Genomic DNA, 15,642 nt, shown 5'->3' on the forward strand with positions numbered 1-15,642 from the left:
AGGCATTCAAGGCCAGGCTGGATGTGGCTCTGGGCAGCCTGGTCTGGTGGTTGGCGACCCTGCACATAGCAGGGGGTGGAAGCTAAATGATCATTGTGGTCCTTTTCAGTTCAGGCCATTCTGTGATTCTGTGATTCAAAATACTGGCCCAAGACAATTCCTTTTCACTCAGTGCCATCACTGGCAAGTCAACAGGCTATTCACCCATATAGACCATACACTGCACACTCACACTGCAAAGGCCACACTCACACTAAAACAAATGCAACAATTGTAGTGCAAGACCAAATGCCACAACAATACTGTCTCAGGAGAAGAGAGTAGGGGAGACAGACTAGCACTAATGTTAAGAGGTTCTGAGTGATCCCATAGCCTTAAACAATAAAATAGGGCAGAGAATGCTGTCAGCTTGATCCACAGCAAACTCCTTCCCCTCCCAGTGTCTGGTAATTGGCTTGATCTCCAGGTCTGCACACAGTGTACAGGCCTTTTTTAACAGGACGTACTTACAGCTGACAGGGTCCTTCTGTATACAGATCAGCTTCATAATGCAGGTAACAAAGTAAAACCAGACTGATTCGCCCACTGAACTACAGCAATTAAGCCTTTCATTTCCTTGCATTTTCTACAAGCTGGGAACACATAGATGGACTGCTACCCATGCTTAACTCAGCCACAGCGACTCATTAAGGCATAGCTGGTCCTGGATCTGAGCTCTTAGGTTTTCTGCCTACACTACAACCTCAGCCTAGACACATGGGAAAAGTGGAAACAAAAGCTTGCTGTTAAATGCTACACCATTAAAACAAACTCAAGCAGCCCTAAATGGATCTAATTGTGTCTCACTCTGTGCAGGTGAGAATGCTGCAAGTAAGCAGCAAGCTTTTTCTCTCAGCAAAGCCAGGTTAAAAAAAAAAAAAAAAAAAAAGACCTGTCTGTTGAAGCATAACGATTCAGCATGCTATTTTAATAACAAAACCCATGTTGTTGCAATTGTAATCAGGTGTGGGAAGCACTTCAATTATAGGCAAGTTGCCAGCTCCAAGCATTCCAGAAGTTGAGTGCTTCTGACTTACAACAACAATCACTTTTCACACACAGTCTCTGTAATAATAACACACAAATCCTTCAGTTCCAATTGATCATCAATTTTGGGAAACTTTTGTACTAACCTGAGTTAATAATAGGAATGCTTTTGGAACAATTCTCTTTTGCACAGGCTCCCATCATTGATGTGAGGGTTGTAGTGGGGACTTCACCAATACCTAAGGAAATAGCAGAATATTGACAAAAAGACAGGTACTGCACTGATAAAAAGACTTAAATCAATATTTTTCTAGAAGCAAGTCACCAATTTGAAAAGTTGAGAAGAAAAAGCAGAACAAATTATACCACCAGTTCCTTCTTCCTCAAACATTCTGCATCAATAGCTCAAAGCAATCACAAGGAACAAAAACAGTTTTATATTTACTGTGTATCACAGCTATTCCTATTTCATCTCCTGAAATTAATGAATCTACATCAAATGATGCTTCTTCTGGTTAAAACAAAATATATTCAAAGCAAGTAACAACTGTCAGATATAAAAATAATGTCAGTTTTAAAACCATTAGATAAATTATTCACAAAAGCTGACAAGAAGGACACCAAGATGATGTTCAGTTATCCTGAATGTAGAATATTTAAGAGTTTTCAAGGATTATAACACAACTTTGGTACTCATTTGTAAATATGTATGGCTTTGAGTAAAACACTAATTTAACATTCCCAGAGTAGGTAAATGCGTACATCCACTTGATTTTATCAAACCAATTTTGTTTTGTGCGTCTTCAACAATTTTCTGCATTTCAAATCAGAGGTACAAAAAGGTTTACAGAAAAAAAATGAAGGCAAAATGATGCAACCAAAGTAGAAATCTAAGAAAATTTCTGTAACACAGAAAACACATCCACTCTTACTCTCTGTGTTACTTTATAGAGAAAAAAATTGAAGTGCTTTTCTTGGGATGCAAGACGTTCCATCAGTATACCATCAGCATATTTGCTTGATCTGTTTTTGATCAGAAATGGTAAGGCATTAAGCCAGAAAGAATACACACACACATACCACTAAAACCTTCTTAAGAACTCAACTGAAGAAACATAATCACACAGTAACTACTGCTCTGGATCAGACCAGTGTTCCATGTAACCCACCCTCCTTTCTTCTAGGGTAGCTACAATTATTTTTCTAAATGAATCTTCAGATTATAAGTTCTGATCCCAAATGAATGGTAAATCAAATATAAGTCATCTTAGCCTCTTGAAGATGATCAGTGACATAAAGCAAGGTCTGTTAAAGAAATTTGTCAAGTTCCTTTTCTTACATGGTATCAATTAGATATATGAGCACATCATACTCCCCTATGCCCATAAGTCATGAATGAGCTTTGCTTAATTTGTGTGCAGCAGGTCCTGAAGTATGAGTTAGGAGAAGGCTGGCAAAAAAGGAGTGCACACAATCTGGGGTGGCTCCTCCTGGTTGTTCTGTGCTTGCATGCATGTCTGGAGCGCTCAGCATTGGGAAAAACATTCCTCTAGGAATTTAAGCAAAAGTTATTCTCAGGTATTTCTATGCAGACAGGTACTTCTCTGCACCCTGCTCCCAGTAGGCTAGTTGGTAGCATGTACATAAATCTCAGCATACCAGACCTAGCTTTTTTTCTAGCAAATAGAGCTTGCAATTCTCTGTCCATTTTGGTAAAATCTCTCATTCCAAGAAGTTGAAATCCTGCCATTTTAAAAACTGGCTAAAAACCTTCTGATTATTTTACTGAAACCAAGATTATACACTAAGTGTGTATCTTCTAAAATATATGCTGAATTCACAAGATGCTCTCAGGAAATCTCCTATCAGCAGAAACGTAGATTTTTTAATAAATTTCAGCTGGATGAAGCTTACATAATGATCAGGTGAATACACTTACTGAACATGCTAAGATTACATGCCTCATGCAGCACAGAGAAAATAATAAGCACTGCTTTTGAGGTGGAATGAGAACCATCAGAATCCACTTTGAGTTTCTCTTCATAATACTTATGAAATGCAGATGTATATCTTTTTAATGTTAGCAGAACTTAGAAAAGAAAATGCAGCAGATCAACTGTGAGTGTTAGATTTTAGTATTTCAACAGGAAAGCCTCAAAAACAACTAAGCATGAAATTTTACCTAGAGTCTTAATTTAGTCCTAAGGTATATGGAGTTAATTCAGCATCCACAAGATACAAACATATCATTAAAATTTCCTTTCAGCAAAGATAAGTCAGCAAATTTTAATAAGAAAAGCAATACCTGCAACAGGGGTCCTGATTTTCAACCTGTCGACCTCCATGATGAAGTCATCCTTCAGGAAGAGGAACCCAATGATGGAGAAGAGATAAACCAGGATGAGTGCTAGCACTGCAGTGAGGATGATGGAACGACCATTCCGGGTAACACTTTTTATCACGTTTAGCAAAGTCTCCTCTCTGTATACTAGATCAAACAGCTGGAAATACAATAACGTAGAGGAAAAAAAATGAATACAAATGAGGCTACATAAAGAGTACACACAGATCCTACATAGGAACACAATTTGAACTATTGAAACATCCATCCATCCATGTTCTGAAGTGCTAATTTCATAAACATACAACTCACATTGATTTCAATGGGTGCTGGGGTTGCATATACAGGAGGAAAGAACCAAGCACAGAACTTGAAATTTTAAGATAGCCTATGGCAAAACTGAAAGCTAAAAGGTATGCGTTATATATAGGAGCGTGATTCAGACTCAGGTAGTTGTTACCAACAAGATCCACTGTTTACTCATACTCAAAACCAGGCTAGATTAAAATTCAAAGACAATGTCTCCATAGTACAGATCTACATCCACAAATTTATTTTTCTTGTTATGTCCCATCTGATGAACACGCATGGGTTGCATCTGAAAAACTTACTTGTGCAAGCAAGTAATTACATGTCTGTAAGCTGTTTCTTTGAGCTCATGGGATCATTTAAAAATTACTCACGTGTGCAAAGATTTGGGCCATCTCTTTTTAGGACAAACTTAAATTCATTGCACTGTTTGTACAAAAGCCCAAACTTCCATTCTCATTTACCCTGCACTGTGTGCTTTCCTGGTGTTTAAAGAAAAGTATACATGACGATAATATCGCTTTAAATATCAAAGGCCTAAAAATAGCAAATGTGATAAGTGCTTTTCAAGAATCTACAGCTTTTTTCTCTCTTACAATTGTATTGATTTGTTATAGTGCTTTGGACTTTATCTATATTATATGTATTTCCTCTTCAAATCACACTGATTACAGATATAAAGTGACAGACTGTGATTGATCAAAATGGTCCACAGGAGAAGGTATTAGTCACAATTCACAAGACCTGAAATCCACAGCCTTGTGAAAGGATAAATAACAAAGGAAGAAAGAGGAAAGACAGTTATCATTCATTCCATACAAGACAAAGCTTAAAATGAGAACAAATACCAGAGTTTGGAATACTTCCACTACAAAGTGAACACCTGTAAGTAACTTAGGAATGTGGATAATTATAACATCCACAAATCATGAACATTTGTTCACAGCCATCACTGTAAAAAGTATATAAAATGTTTCCTAAACTACATGGCAAATCAGTATTTTACAGTAGAGAATCCCCTACTCACTGAAGGAGTAATGTGATTTGCTGTGCATTTTTGAAGGATGGCATTACATAGTAGGAGAGATGCATCCAGGTGAAAAGGGCTTTGCAGCTAAAGCCTCAAAATCTTGACTACTTTTAAGCCTGCCCAATCCTGAAGCTGACTCTACTGTCAAGATATTGACCTGGAAACTGACTTCAGCAAGAGAGAGTAAGGGTTGAACCCCTAAATTCTGGAGTACTTAACACATCTCTGTGACATGTTATCCCTATTTAGGAAGCTGAGAAAAATACAACAGCGGGATAGTGAACACATACAAATGACCACAATTTATTCTGTTTCCCTAAAAGTTTCAGTATAGAGCAAAAGGATTAGAAAACAAGAACAGTGAAACCCCTTTTACTGCCACTCAGCATGAAGGGAGCAGTTAGCTGAGTTTAGCATAGTTTTGTATGATTCATTTTCACTGCACCTGTATCATATTATAAAAAGGCATTCTATCCGGGTAATGGCAACAAAAGAAAATTGAAGTGGCATATATTTAATGTGATGAATCTTTCTGTTACCCCAAGTAGTTTCTTTCTGGCAACATTCTAATTACAGAGGGATGGGATAGTCGGCATAATACCAGTGGCCAATTCCTGCCCCAGACAGACCACAGCCTGAAGACCCAACTGACACAAGATACAGGAACAACATACGCCAAATAAAGGTATGCTGCGGAAGAACAGAAGAAAGGAGTGGGCTGTATGATAATTTTATGAAAAGAAACAGAAAACTGTCACCTCTAAAACAGATAAAATAACTCCTAACAGAAGCGGGTTCTAATGAAAACAGCAGCTCCTACAGGGCGGCAACACAATGGCATGCTAAAAATACACGATTTGGCTTGATTGTCAGGAAGAAATTGAAGACAGCTGCATGCGTGCAACGGTATTTTCTATTTTTGCAAAGTTTTCCCCTCCACAGAAGCACACACTTACCAGGAAACTGTAGAAGAATTCGTGCACACAGAGGCCCAGCATGCAGACCAGGACATACGCCACGTGATAGAGAAAAGCCATGTCCATGACGACCGCTCTGTAGCCACGAGTAAAAGTTCCCCGGTTTCCAACAAAGCTCACCAGAAACACTATTTTGTTGCAAAGCTGTGGGGGGTAAAGAAAGGCCATGTTTACTCCATCAGAAAAAATTCTGTTATTTATTGCTTGCATTGCTGCAGAATGAAAAATTCCGGATAGGCTACTTTGAACAAACACTCAACTTCCAGATGGCTGAAGTTCAAAAGAGACAAATCCAACTCCAAGACATACTGGGTGTGAGTCCATCAGACTAAATGGAAGTGTATCACCCCTTCACCACTGCACTGAGATCTCTACAACATTCATGAGAAGGCAGGGAGGGATTAACATCGTAAGGTATTAAGCAACAACTGGGGAGTGAATTCCTACCAATTCCTACCAATTCCTACCAATGAGTTCAGGTCTGAGACCATGCAGGAGCAGCTATAAATACAATTGCAAAGAGAACAATAGTAACACAACAGCATGTGTGGGGGTGGGAAAATCTCCCATTTCCTTCAGATCACATTTTTTCAGAATAAGATTCCTTTTAAACATACCAGTGTCACTTTTGAAGAATGGTTTTTAAGCACCAGCAACAGATTTGCCACTGCTCCTGAGCTCTGCCTGCATGTGAGAAGTACTGCAGAAGTACATAAGAAAGGGGTGTTTGGTAGTCCAGGACTAGCAATAAGGACTCCAGACATTTCTTCTTTCACAAATTTGACATGGCCAAGCACTGCTTGCTTGCCTTTACCTCGGACCACATGCCTGGGCATTTTTGAGCATGCAAAATTTTCATAGAATCAAATAACCTAATACTTTGCTGCCTGGTGCTAAGCTGAATTAGGGCTGCAGCAGTCAGGCAGAAATCTAAAATGACGACTTATGAGCGTGACTGCCTATCCTACAAAGCTCAGTAAACACGCAAACACAGCCATGAATAAATTAAGAGATCTGGGAAAGGGCTGAGAGAATTTTTAATTTTGAAAACCTTTTTCAAAAATATAGATTTAGGCTCACAGAAACACCTGACAAATCTGTGTCAATACTGCTGAGCATATTTGTAGAGAAAATTTTTCTTTTAACACAAAGAATTGTAAATTTGATTCCTTTTATTCAGCAGTATTTCTTTGAAATTTCATATTGTTTTTATTTTTAAAATATTTACATGTGAACAAAACCAAATCCTTTTTTTCTCAGCTTTTCTGCTTGCTGACATCACTGTTTCGAGACGACTAGAAATTATTTTTTTTCTTTGTGTTAACCAGTGAGCCTGAGAAAGAAGTTCTTTGCACAGTTCTAATTGAGGCCCTTAATATCTCTGCCTCTGCTGAAAGGGAAAATTCTGCTTGCTTTTTGAGTACTTACATTAGCAGCACCAAGAAGTATCAAGGTAGGACCGAGCCCTATTGTATATATAGACCTGAGAATAACAGACACCAGGAAGGGTCGAATGCCAACTGGCTTGGAGATGAAAAACAGCATTGCTGTACAAAGTGCCACAGCTATCCAGAGGAGGACCGAAATCAACGGAGAAAGTGTGCCTGCATGGAGAAGAATGGGAGAGCTGAGAAACGCATCTTTGGGGACTCAGTTTTTCACCACAAAACAGATCCAGAAGATCAATTCCTTGGCTCATATAGATAAGACAAAGTGTGACTCACGCATCGCAGCTGCTGACCGCGACTTACCCTAACTGCAATAAGAACTATTATTATCATAGTATTGTTGATTTGCACAGGTAATATAGTAAGAAGAGCTAATGAAATTTCCATTAAAATCTGCATAGTGCTCAGAGATGAAATAGTTTATCCTGTTCCTGGAGCAGGCTACTAATTATCTCCCTCTTGTAGGGATCATTAGGACTCCTTTGGTCTAACTCAGCGATTGTTTGGCTGCAGAAATAGCCAGTCCTTGGGGTGGCACAGCAGTAGCACAAGCCACAGCGTCTCGTTCCCAACCCTTCGTACCCAAAGGGCACAGAAGAGGCCTGCTTTTAGAGAAGCAGCTTGCTGCTCAAGGGCTGCAGGCATTCAGCAGGAGGCAGCTCTGCCTCTGCTCAAAAATCAGCCACTTGCCACAGTGGGGGGTGGCCATGGGGACCTGGGCAGAAGCAGCAGCATCTGCACTGCCAGGAGCTGCCGAACCACTGAGCCTTGCTCCCAGTGGGTGGCAGGTCCTTGCTCTTGCTAAGCTCCTGCAGGCACATAAGCCTTCAGAGTGAGGCTGGGCAAGGTGATGGCTCCCAGACTGTCTACGAGACTTGAGTGAAGCCCGTGCTTTCCCTTTCTCCTCTGCTTAAGGCTCTGGGAGCACACCATGTCGCTCTGATGCAAAAAGCACATTCAGATCTTGGGGTGCTGTCACACTCATACACTGACTTCTACTGATTAACTGAGAGCTCAGTGGCAGGGGAGAACAGAATAGAGAATTTAGTAAGGATCACAATAGGAATAATGGTATCTCTTTATGGCAGCAGATACACAGCTAAGCAGCATCAGTGAAAACAATAAGGTGAGGCCTTGTCCTCAAAATTCAGATGGCATCCAAACTTTTCCAAAGTTCAGGAGTGTTTATATCCTTGGCAAGAGATTTAAGGGCAGCTCTGCTGGATAGTTTCTTTGCCAACAAGATCTGGAAATTTTTAACAGATCCTAAAAAATAGCTTCAAAGTGGAGCTGAAAAGTATGAGCGAAGCACTCGGTGTTTAATAAATTTTTCTCTCTTCCCTACTGCAGGTCAAATGATTTTGTGTCATGTAACACATGCAGATATGCACAGGGCAAAGAAACCTCATCTGGAGTGCAATTTCGCTTATGCCGTATGATGTAAGAAATGCAGAAATCCATCCGAAGGCAGCAGCATTCCTGAGATAGTTAGGTCAGCCCAAGCACCTCGGACACGTGAATGTGGATTTGCACACAAGTGGAAGGGGGAAAATGTGAGACAAACTCCAGCTCCCAGATCAGTTTTTGGTGGAGACTGGAAGTAAGGAGTCTGCCTCGTGACCGTGCTTATCCCATTGGGCCACACCTATTGTTTATTGTTCAGAAATCTCTGCTGCTGCTGCAAGGACTGAGAATTGGAATCCTGAAATGCACTATTGCTTAAATCACTGGATTACCGGGGCCACTTTAACTAATACCATACAAATCTGCAGTTCCAAGTATTAATGCCTACTGACTGCAGACCAGAGGATTTCCTTGAGTATAAATTAGCTAAAAATTCAGTAGCTTCAAAGGTTCATTTTTAACTCTTTATTTCTTCTCTTACACTCTGACACGTGCACTCTGAGCGACTCTTCGGCTTACAGGCAGGAAAGCACTGCATGCAAATGCTTCCCATTTCCACAGCTGAACCCTGCAGACACAAGGCTGTGGAGCTCTCTGCACTGTGACCTGCAGAGCCCACCCTGCAAGGTGAAAGTGCAGTGTGGTCTCCATGCCAATATAGTTTAATCTGCTGCTTTCTGTTTAGCCAGCCAACAGGAATGTTGGATGGTGCCAATTCTGGTATTTGTGAAAAACATATGCAGCTGGCCTGTTTCCAGTAGTGCAGTTCACATGCCATCAGACAGAAGTGACTTTCAGTCACATTACTGGCTAGACTGGACATGAATTAAAGACCCAGAGGTGAATGGATCTACTCCCATTACCAGTCTCCTTTATCCCAATTAAGCTTGTTTGGGATTCAAAGAGGCCACCTGCTCCTCTGCTGCATTTATTTAATGAAATTTATTATTTGCTGCATTTCTGTGCCATGTGATGAAGCAGAGACAGAATCACATCTTTTAAGCGTATTTTTATATAATGTTTTTGTCGTCTGCATCAGTGGCTCTTTTATTCCATTAAAATCATCAAATGTTAATGAGCTAGTTTTCATATCATCATATTCCACACATTTTAACATTGCAAGTCACTCAAATTGGTCAGTTTTAAGGAATCTCAGTCCCTCTGCTGCCAGGTACCCTTCTTCAGCTCAGAAACTGAAACTGAATGTGTGCATTAGTACACTGCAATCTGACAATAATTAAGCAAAAAAAAGAAAAGAGTTAGCTCAGATAATCTACACGATCTTCAGGTCAGCTCCTGTGTTCTGTCTGTTTTGTTTCATGTCACACAGGACATGACACACTGAAGATCAACATCTCAGACAACATCTGGTTCCTATCTAGGAGACACTACACGGCTCCTGCAGAAACAAGCACACCTGAAGATGCAGTTTTACACAATCACGTTACCTTAGAATAAAAGCAACTAAAATCAAAAGGAAAAATAAAAAGTTCCACTTGCCTTCATCTCCATCATCTCCGAAGGGATAGAACAGAGCAACTGCTAAATTGATGAATACAGCAAGGTTGAAGGAAATGCTTCCCCAGAGAGAGATGTGTCGTGAGAACCAAAATAGGAGTGGATTATCTAGAAAGTTGAGAAAAAAAAGCATTGAATGGGAAGAAAGCAGGCATCAGCCCAGTCAGTAATGGCCTCGAGGGAGTTAAACAATACAGATTAATGAAGAAAACTGAGGTAAACAAAACAAACATGCAGAACTTTAACATTAGCTAAAAGAGACATAGTAAACATAGGCTAGCCATAAAATATTGTTTCAAGCAGGATTTTTCATCCAAAATCTCCAATACAGTTCAATATATATGAAAGTTTTGCCTCAGCTGAGGTTTTACAACTGGACTTTGTGTGAAGGATTCTCTTCACCTGGCTCTGAAACTGTAGCCTCTGTGTGTGGAAATATGGAGTCCAATGAACAGCTGGATTTCAGGCATCCTGCATGCCAGGCAACCAGGAGACCCAGCACAGGTCATCCAGCTGACCCATTTGGATCAGATATGCAGATGATATTATTCAAAGAAAAATGGAACAGGCAAAATTTCAGAAATGCAGTACTTTCCCCACCTCTATCAAACTAAACATATCTTGATCTACTTTGAGGAGCAGATAAAATTTGGTCTGAGTGGAGTATGGTTCCATGAAAGCTATCTCCTGTACAATGCTCAGACACCCAAGATTACCTGCTGAGCAACAACTCTGTACTATTAAAATAATTTGAAGCTTTAAAAGGAAGCCAGGACCTTCAAATGTGAAGTACTATGTGAACACACAGAAGGAGACTATATTCCAAAGGACCTTTAACCAAGTTAAAAAATGCAAAATAGAGAAGTAAGGAAAAAAAGTGTTAATACTTTGTGTCCAGAGTCACATAAACGATTCAGCAAAAAGCCCAGGAACAAGATCAGAGGGTACTAAGACCCAGGCAAACACCTCACATTTGAGACTGCGCTATCATACGTTTAAATGAACATTTGAAAGGCGCAGTGGTGTGAGAAAACCCTTAGTCAGAGAAGTTAGCTATTTTCAGATAATGTATTCATATCAATTAGATTGTCAAGCATTGAGAGACTCTTGCAAATATGAAAAACATATTCTTGACTTACCTGCACCCAGCTAACTTTTCATATAGACTCCTTCAGCTGAAAATGACTGTCTAAATAGATTTTAATAGTGATTAGGTAAATAATTAGGTTGAATATGATTAAGTGATAACTTTGTGCTGTTGACTGCTGGGATTTAAGCATTTGGAGCCATTGCAAATGGCATCTGTCAATTTCAGCAATAGAGACTGCCTGGTAACAGACCTTGCTAAACAATGAACCGAACCTAAATTTACATTATCTTTTCAAACAACAACAAAAAAACAACATGGAGACTTCTGGGCTGTTCCACTGATGAAATGAATTGAGGAATTTCTGTTCTGAATAAAAATAAACTAGTTTTCCTTGCTTATACCAACAGGGAGGTCTGGTTTATGTAAGTATAAGGTCCGGCTTTTTTAATTTGTGTTTCTCAAGCAAGAAAAAACAGACACACTATTGTCAGTGAAGCAATTTTTCTACAATCTGATGAATTTTATTCCCAAACAGACTGCAGTTAGGGAGTTATTCTAGAATCATCTATTTTATGCCTTTACTCTGGTCAGATTATCAGTACAAATTTTCACAGTGCCACTAAGGAAAGTGGATCTGGGCCAGTAGGATTCATATGGAAAACTTTCAACTGCTTCCGAAAATTATAACTTCAGAACTGAAATTTTAAGGAACTGTATCCAACACTCTTGTTTCTTTCACATTAAGGATGCTGCATTAAGGCATATTGCTTTAAGTATCCAAACTCCCTGCTGCTCTGACCATAGATCCTGCTCTTCACTTCCCTCCTAATCAATTGCATAATGCTCCTGTGAGCTGCTAAACAGCTGATGTCTGCCCCCCCAGCAGCATCTGCACTTTAGCAGTGAACAAAGTGATACATCCTATGTGTTTATTATATACATGTATACACATACAAGATATACATTTCCTTTCTGTCTGTCAAGGATGTTAAATCAGTTTGTAGCCTTGGCTCTCTGCTCCAAATTCGAAGGGCGCAGCTGACAGTTGCAGAGCTGGCAGGAGCTCCCCATCCCTGGGACACTGGCAGGAGCAGCAGCTGCCCCATTCCCAGTGAGGGCCAGCAGCTGTAATGCCCACCAGTGAACAAAATGAGAAACTCATGTGACCTGGCTTGGTCTCCCTTGTAGCTTAAGCAAGTATATATGCCTCTCCCACTGCCACAGTACATATACCAGGATGGGCTCACAGATGGGGACATACTGCAGCCTAGTCAAGCAAGGCTGATGTGAACTGGCAAAGGGGAATGGACTCCATGGGAGTCACGCAGATTTAAAGCAGCTGAAGTTCTGCTGATAGATGTTTTTAAGTGACTGACATTAACATATTTTTAATGGTCTTGTAGAAATCTGCAAACCCCAAATCTGCAGCTACACGTGGTTTTGTTATATATTAGAGGTCTTGGCTTAATTAGGTTCCACTCTACTGAGTTTATTGGAGCTACACCCTGTTCATCCATTCTTCCATTTAACTTTTGCAGTCCAGAACAGCATCTTGAACACATTATTTACATTAGTAGCTGCTCCATATTATGACTCTTTTATGGTGGCATGCAAGTGTCTCAGCTGGTCTACACTCTGTAGATCTACTCTCTCAAGTTCTGAGAAGCTTTGCCTGTTGCAAAATGAATAGTGAAAAGCGTATAACTAAAATTGAACATATTTGAAGACTTAAAAGTGAGGTTTTAAAATAATTGAGGAATTTTTCAAAATTACAATACTTACTCCTAATTTTCTTTTGCCATTTCATCTCATTGTACAGATCTTCTGTCTGTTGGAAGAAGTCGTTGACTTTGCTCCCTTGTTCATCTCTCTCAGTTGTATTGAATACCCGACTTTTGGATTCCCGAGTGAGAAATTCACAAATATTGGGGACAGGGAAGACAATCTGTTCCATTGTTCTGTCATGACGAACAATCTATAAATAAAATGGACATACATTTTTTTCTCAGGATCAGTGACTTTTCAACAATTTTGTCACAGCTCTTTTTGCTCACAGCTTCCTTGTAATTTATAAATGAATGCATAAATTATTTGTACATTACCAAAAAGTCAATCAATGAATCCTAAAACATAAAGTAAAACCCCATTTCTATTTTCAAAAATCTGCTTGCAAATACAGTGACAAATCATATATCTCAACTGAAACCTACGCCCAAACATAAAAAATATTCGTTTAGAATGCTTCAGTTTTGCAGTGGATTGAAATGAAACTCTTCTACTAAACAGTGCAGAAGTTCAGAGCCTTTCTAATGGATTATGGAACTCTTCTTTCACCTTGAATTTATTTCTACGATGACAGAAGTTGCAAAGGTGAAGATGATGCAAAAAAAAGCACCTTCTTACTCAGAGAGAACCCATATCTTGTCAGTTTTTCTTTGCTTACTTGGCAAGAAACAAGGTCTTGCATTATTTGTGTTTCAGAGTCTACTAAGCCATCAGTGAGCGAGTTAGATTTTACTCCATTTTACAACACTGTCATCCAAATTGCTTTCTTTTTCTGATCATGGAGTCTGCATTACATGTCAATAGAAAAATGGGTAGAAACCTCATTTTTACTTCTAGACCCATGTCTCAGTAGAGGCAGTATTATGGAAAAAAAAAAAAAAAAAAAAAGATACTATATGACTTTGAAATCAAACAAATGAGATATCCCAACATCAGGGAGCTGTATCCGAAATGTCTAACAGGTCAAGGAGTGCTTTCATCTAAAGAACAATCCATTTGATTTAGGAGCAATTCTGGGCTGAGTTTCAGTTTTCCAATCACAGTCCTGCATATCAGGACCTTCTTTTCTCTCTTATAATTCATATTTATTAGATAAGCATACTAAAAATCAAACTCATCCTAAGCCATTTGTAAGTATAACATATTCAAGCATATTTGCATTGGAAATGAAGGATAATTATTCGTCTGCCCAAGGGCAAGTGCATCATGTGAAACTGAACAGGCTACTTTGAAGTATCCTAGGTAAGCAGTTATTTCTCAGGCCAGTGGTTGTGCACTGGGACTGCGTGGCAGGTGAAAGACCCTGGCAGCACATCTTCAGTTTGGTCTGGGACTCAAATGAAGAGGTAGGCTTCCTATGGTGCTCCACAGTTAAAAAGTATGCCAGATAGCAGAAGCTCACAGAACAGAGCCTTTGCCAGAAAAATAGGTTTTGTCAGTTACAGTGGTCTTGATGTTTGAAGAGATCTTAGAAATCACTCTTGTAAGAATCCATTTGTCACATAGAAGCAGATCACAGTGCTTCTTTTGATGCCCACATCTGCAGCCTACCCAGAAAACTTAGTCACCCAATACTTGCTAAATAACTTAAGAGCCTCCAAAACATTAAAATATGTTAAAAGGTGCACTTGACTGCCCTCTAAACAATCACCACAGCCACAGAGCCAGCCATGTTGCTACGTACTGTGTCACCATCCCTGGAGGTGTTCAAGAAACGTGGAGATGTAAGACTCCAGAACATGGTTTAGTGGGCAATATTGGTGGTAAGTGGATGGTTGGACTAGATGATCTTAGAGATCTTTTCCAGCTTTGGTGATTCTGTGATTCTATGGTGTGAGCAGCAAAAAGATTGGTGGCTGGCACAGATAAGGATGTCAACAGTAGCCTACCTCAGTGGCAGCTATGGGCTCAAGGCACTTGCATCAGACAGAGCCATGCTCTTTTAAACAAAAGCCATACTGAATGTCAACATCGCTTCAAAACCTCTTTGTACTGCAGCCAAACTTTTAATTTGATCAGTTAGCATCACTGGTTTAGAACTCAAGATTCTTTATTTGAGTGATGTATCATACAAAATTACTCTTGACTTCACGACACAGTTACTATCTACACTCATTATTCCCCTAACAAAACATGTTCGATAACACAAAAGAAAGCTTTTGTAAAATGATTACTTGGAGTTACTTTTAATACATAATGTACCTATATAAAATAGCTACATTCCTTCTTCTCCCATAGCCAAAAGAGCAGCACTTAACTTTCTTCTTCTCATAAATAATCTATATATTTGATTAAGCTTAGCTTTTCAGAAGTCTAAAGAGGGTTGACATGCCCTGTACAATATGCAAACTTGTCTCATACTCAATCTTCTAGACAGCAATTCTTACCTCTATCTGTGCTGTATGATTGGCGTAATAGCTCAAGGCTTCATCTCCTTCATCTGGATCTGACCCTGGCTTCAGCATCTGTTGCAATGTTTTATTGTGACGAGCCAACTAGAAAAAGAATAAAAATCTGATTTATGTCCTGCTATGTTTTCAGCTTTATCACCTCCACTAAACTAACACAAATCCTCCTCCCTCCATTCCCATATACTTATATGCTCAACCCAGTGGGGCTCTATCCACAGATAACAACAAAAAATGTAATCACTTGAAAACAATAGAAATAATATAGCATTAAAAACTTAGCAGCAAGTCTTTGGCTGAGATTTA

At 39.5% G+C, this 15,642-nt stretch overlaps 1 protein-coding gene across 2 annotated transcripts in view; it reads right to left on the minus strand.

The window, feature by feature from the left end:
• Positions 1 to 15,642, minus strand: part of ITPR2 (inositol 1,4,5-trisphosphate receptor type 2) — a 265,378-nt gene that overhangs the window by 34,532 nt on the left and 215,204 nt on the right. For both annotated transcript variants that reach the window (XM_042835042.1, XM_042835041.1), the window contains 7 exons: positions 15,316 to 15,423; positions 12,926 to 13,118; positions 10,036 to 10,161; positions 7,112 to 7,287; positions 5,663 to 5,827; positions 3,332 to 3,527; positions 1,173 to 1,265 (listed from right to left, as the gene is read on the minus strand). In XM_042835042.1, coding sequence (XP_042690976.1) covers positions 1,173 to 1,265; positions 3,332 to 3,527; positions 5,663 to 5,827; positions 7,112 to 7,287; positions 10,036 to 10,161; positions 12,926 to 13,118; positions 15,316 to 15,423 — 1,057 coding nt within the window. The remainder of the gene's footprint in view (positions 1 to 1,172; positions 1,266 to 3,331; positions 3,528 to 5,662; positions 5,828 to 7,111; positions 7,288 to 10,035; positions 10,162 to 12,925; positions 13,119 to 15,315; positions 15,424 to 15,642) is intronic.

The sequence above is a fragment of the Centrocercus urophasianus genome, unplaced genomic scaffold (assembly GCF_019232065.1).
Source record: "Centrocercus urophasianus isolate 14NV4802_14NV808 unplaced genomic scaffold, USGS_Curo_1.0 seq_5, whole genome shotgun sequence".
Classification (NCBI taxonomy): domain Eukaryota; kingdom Metazoa; phylum Chordata; class Aves; order Galliformes; family Phasianidae; genus Centrocercus; species Centrocercus urophasianus.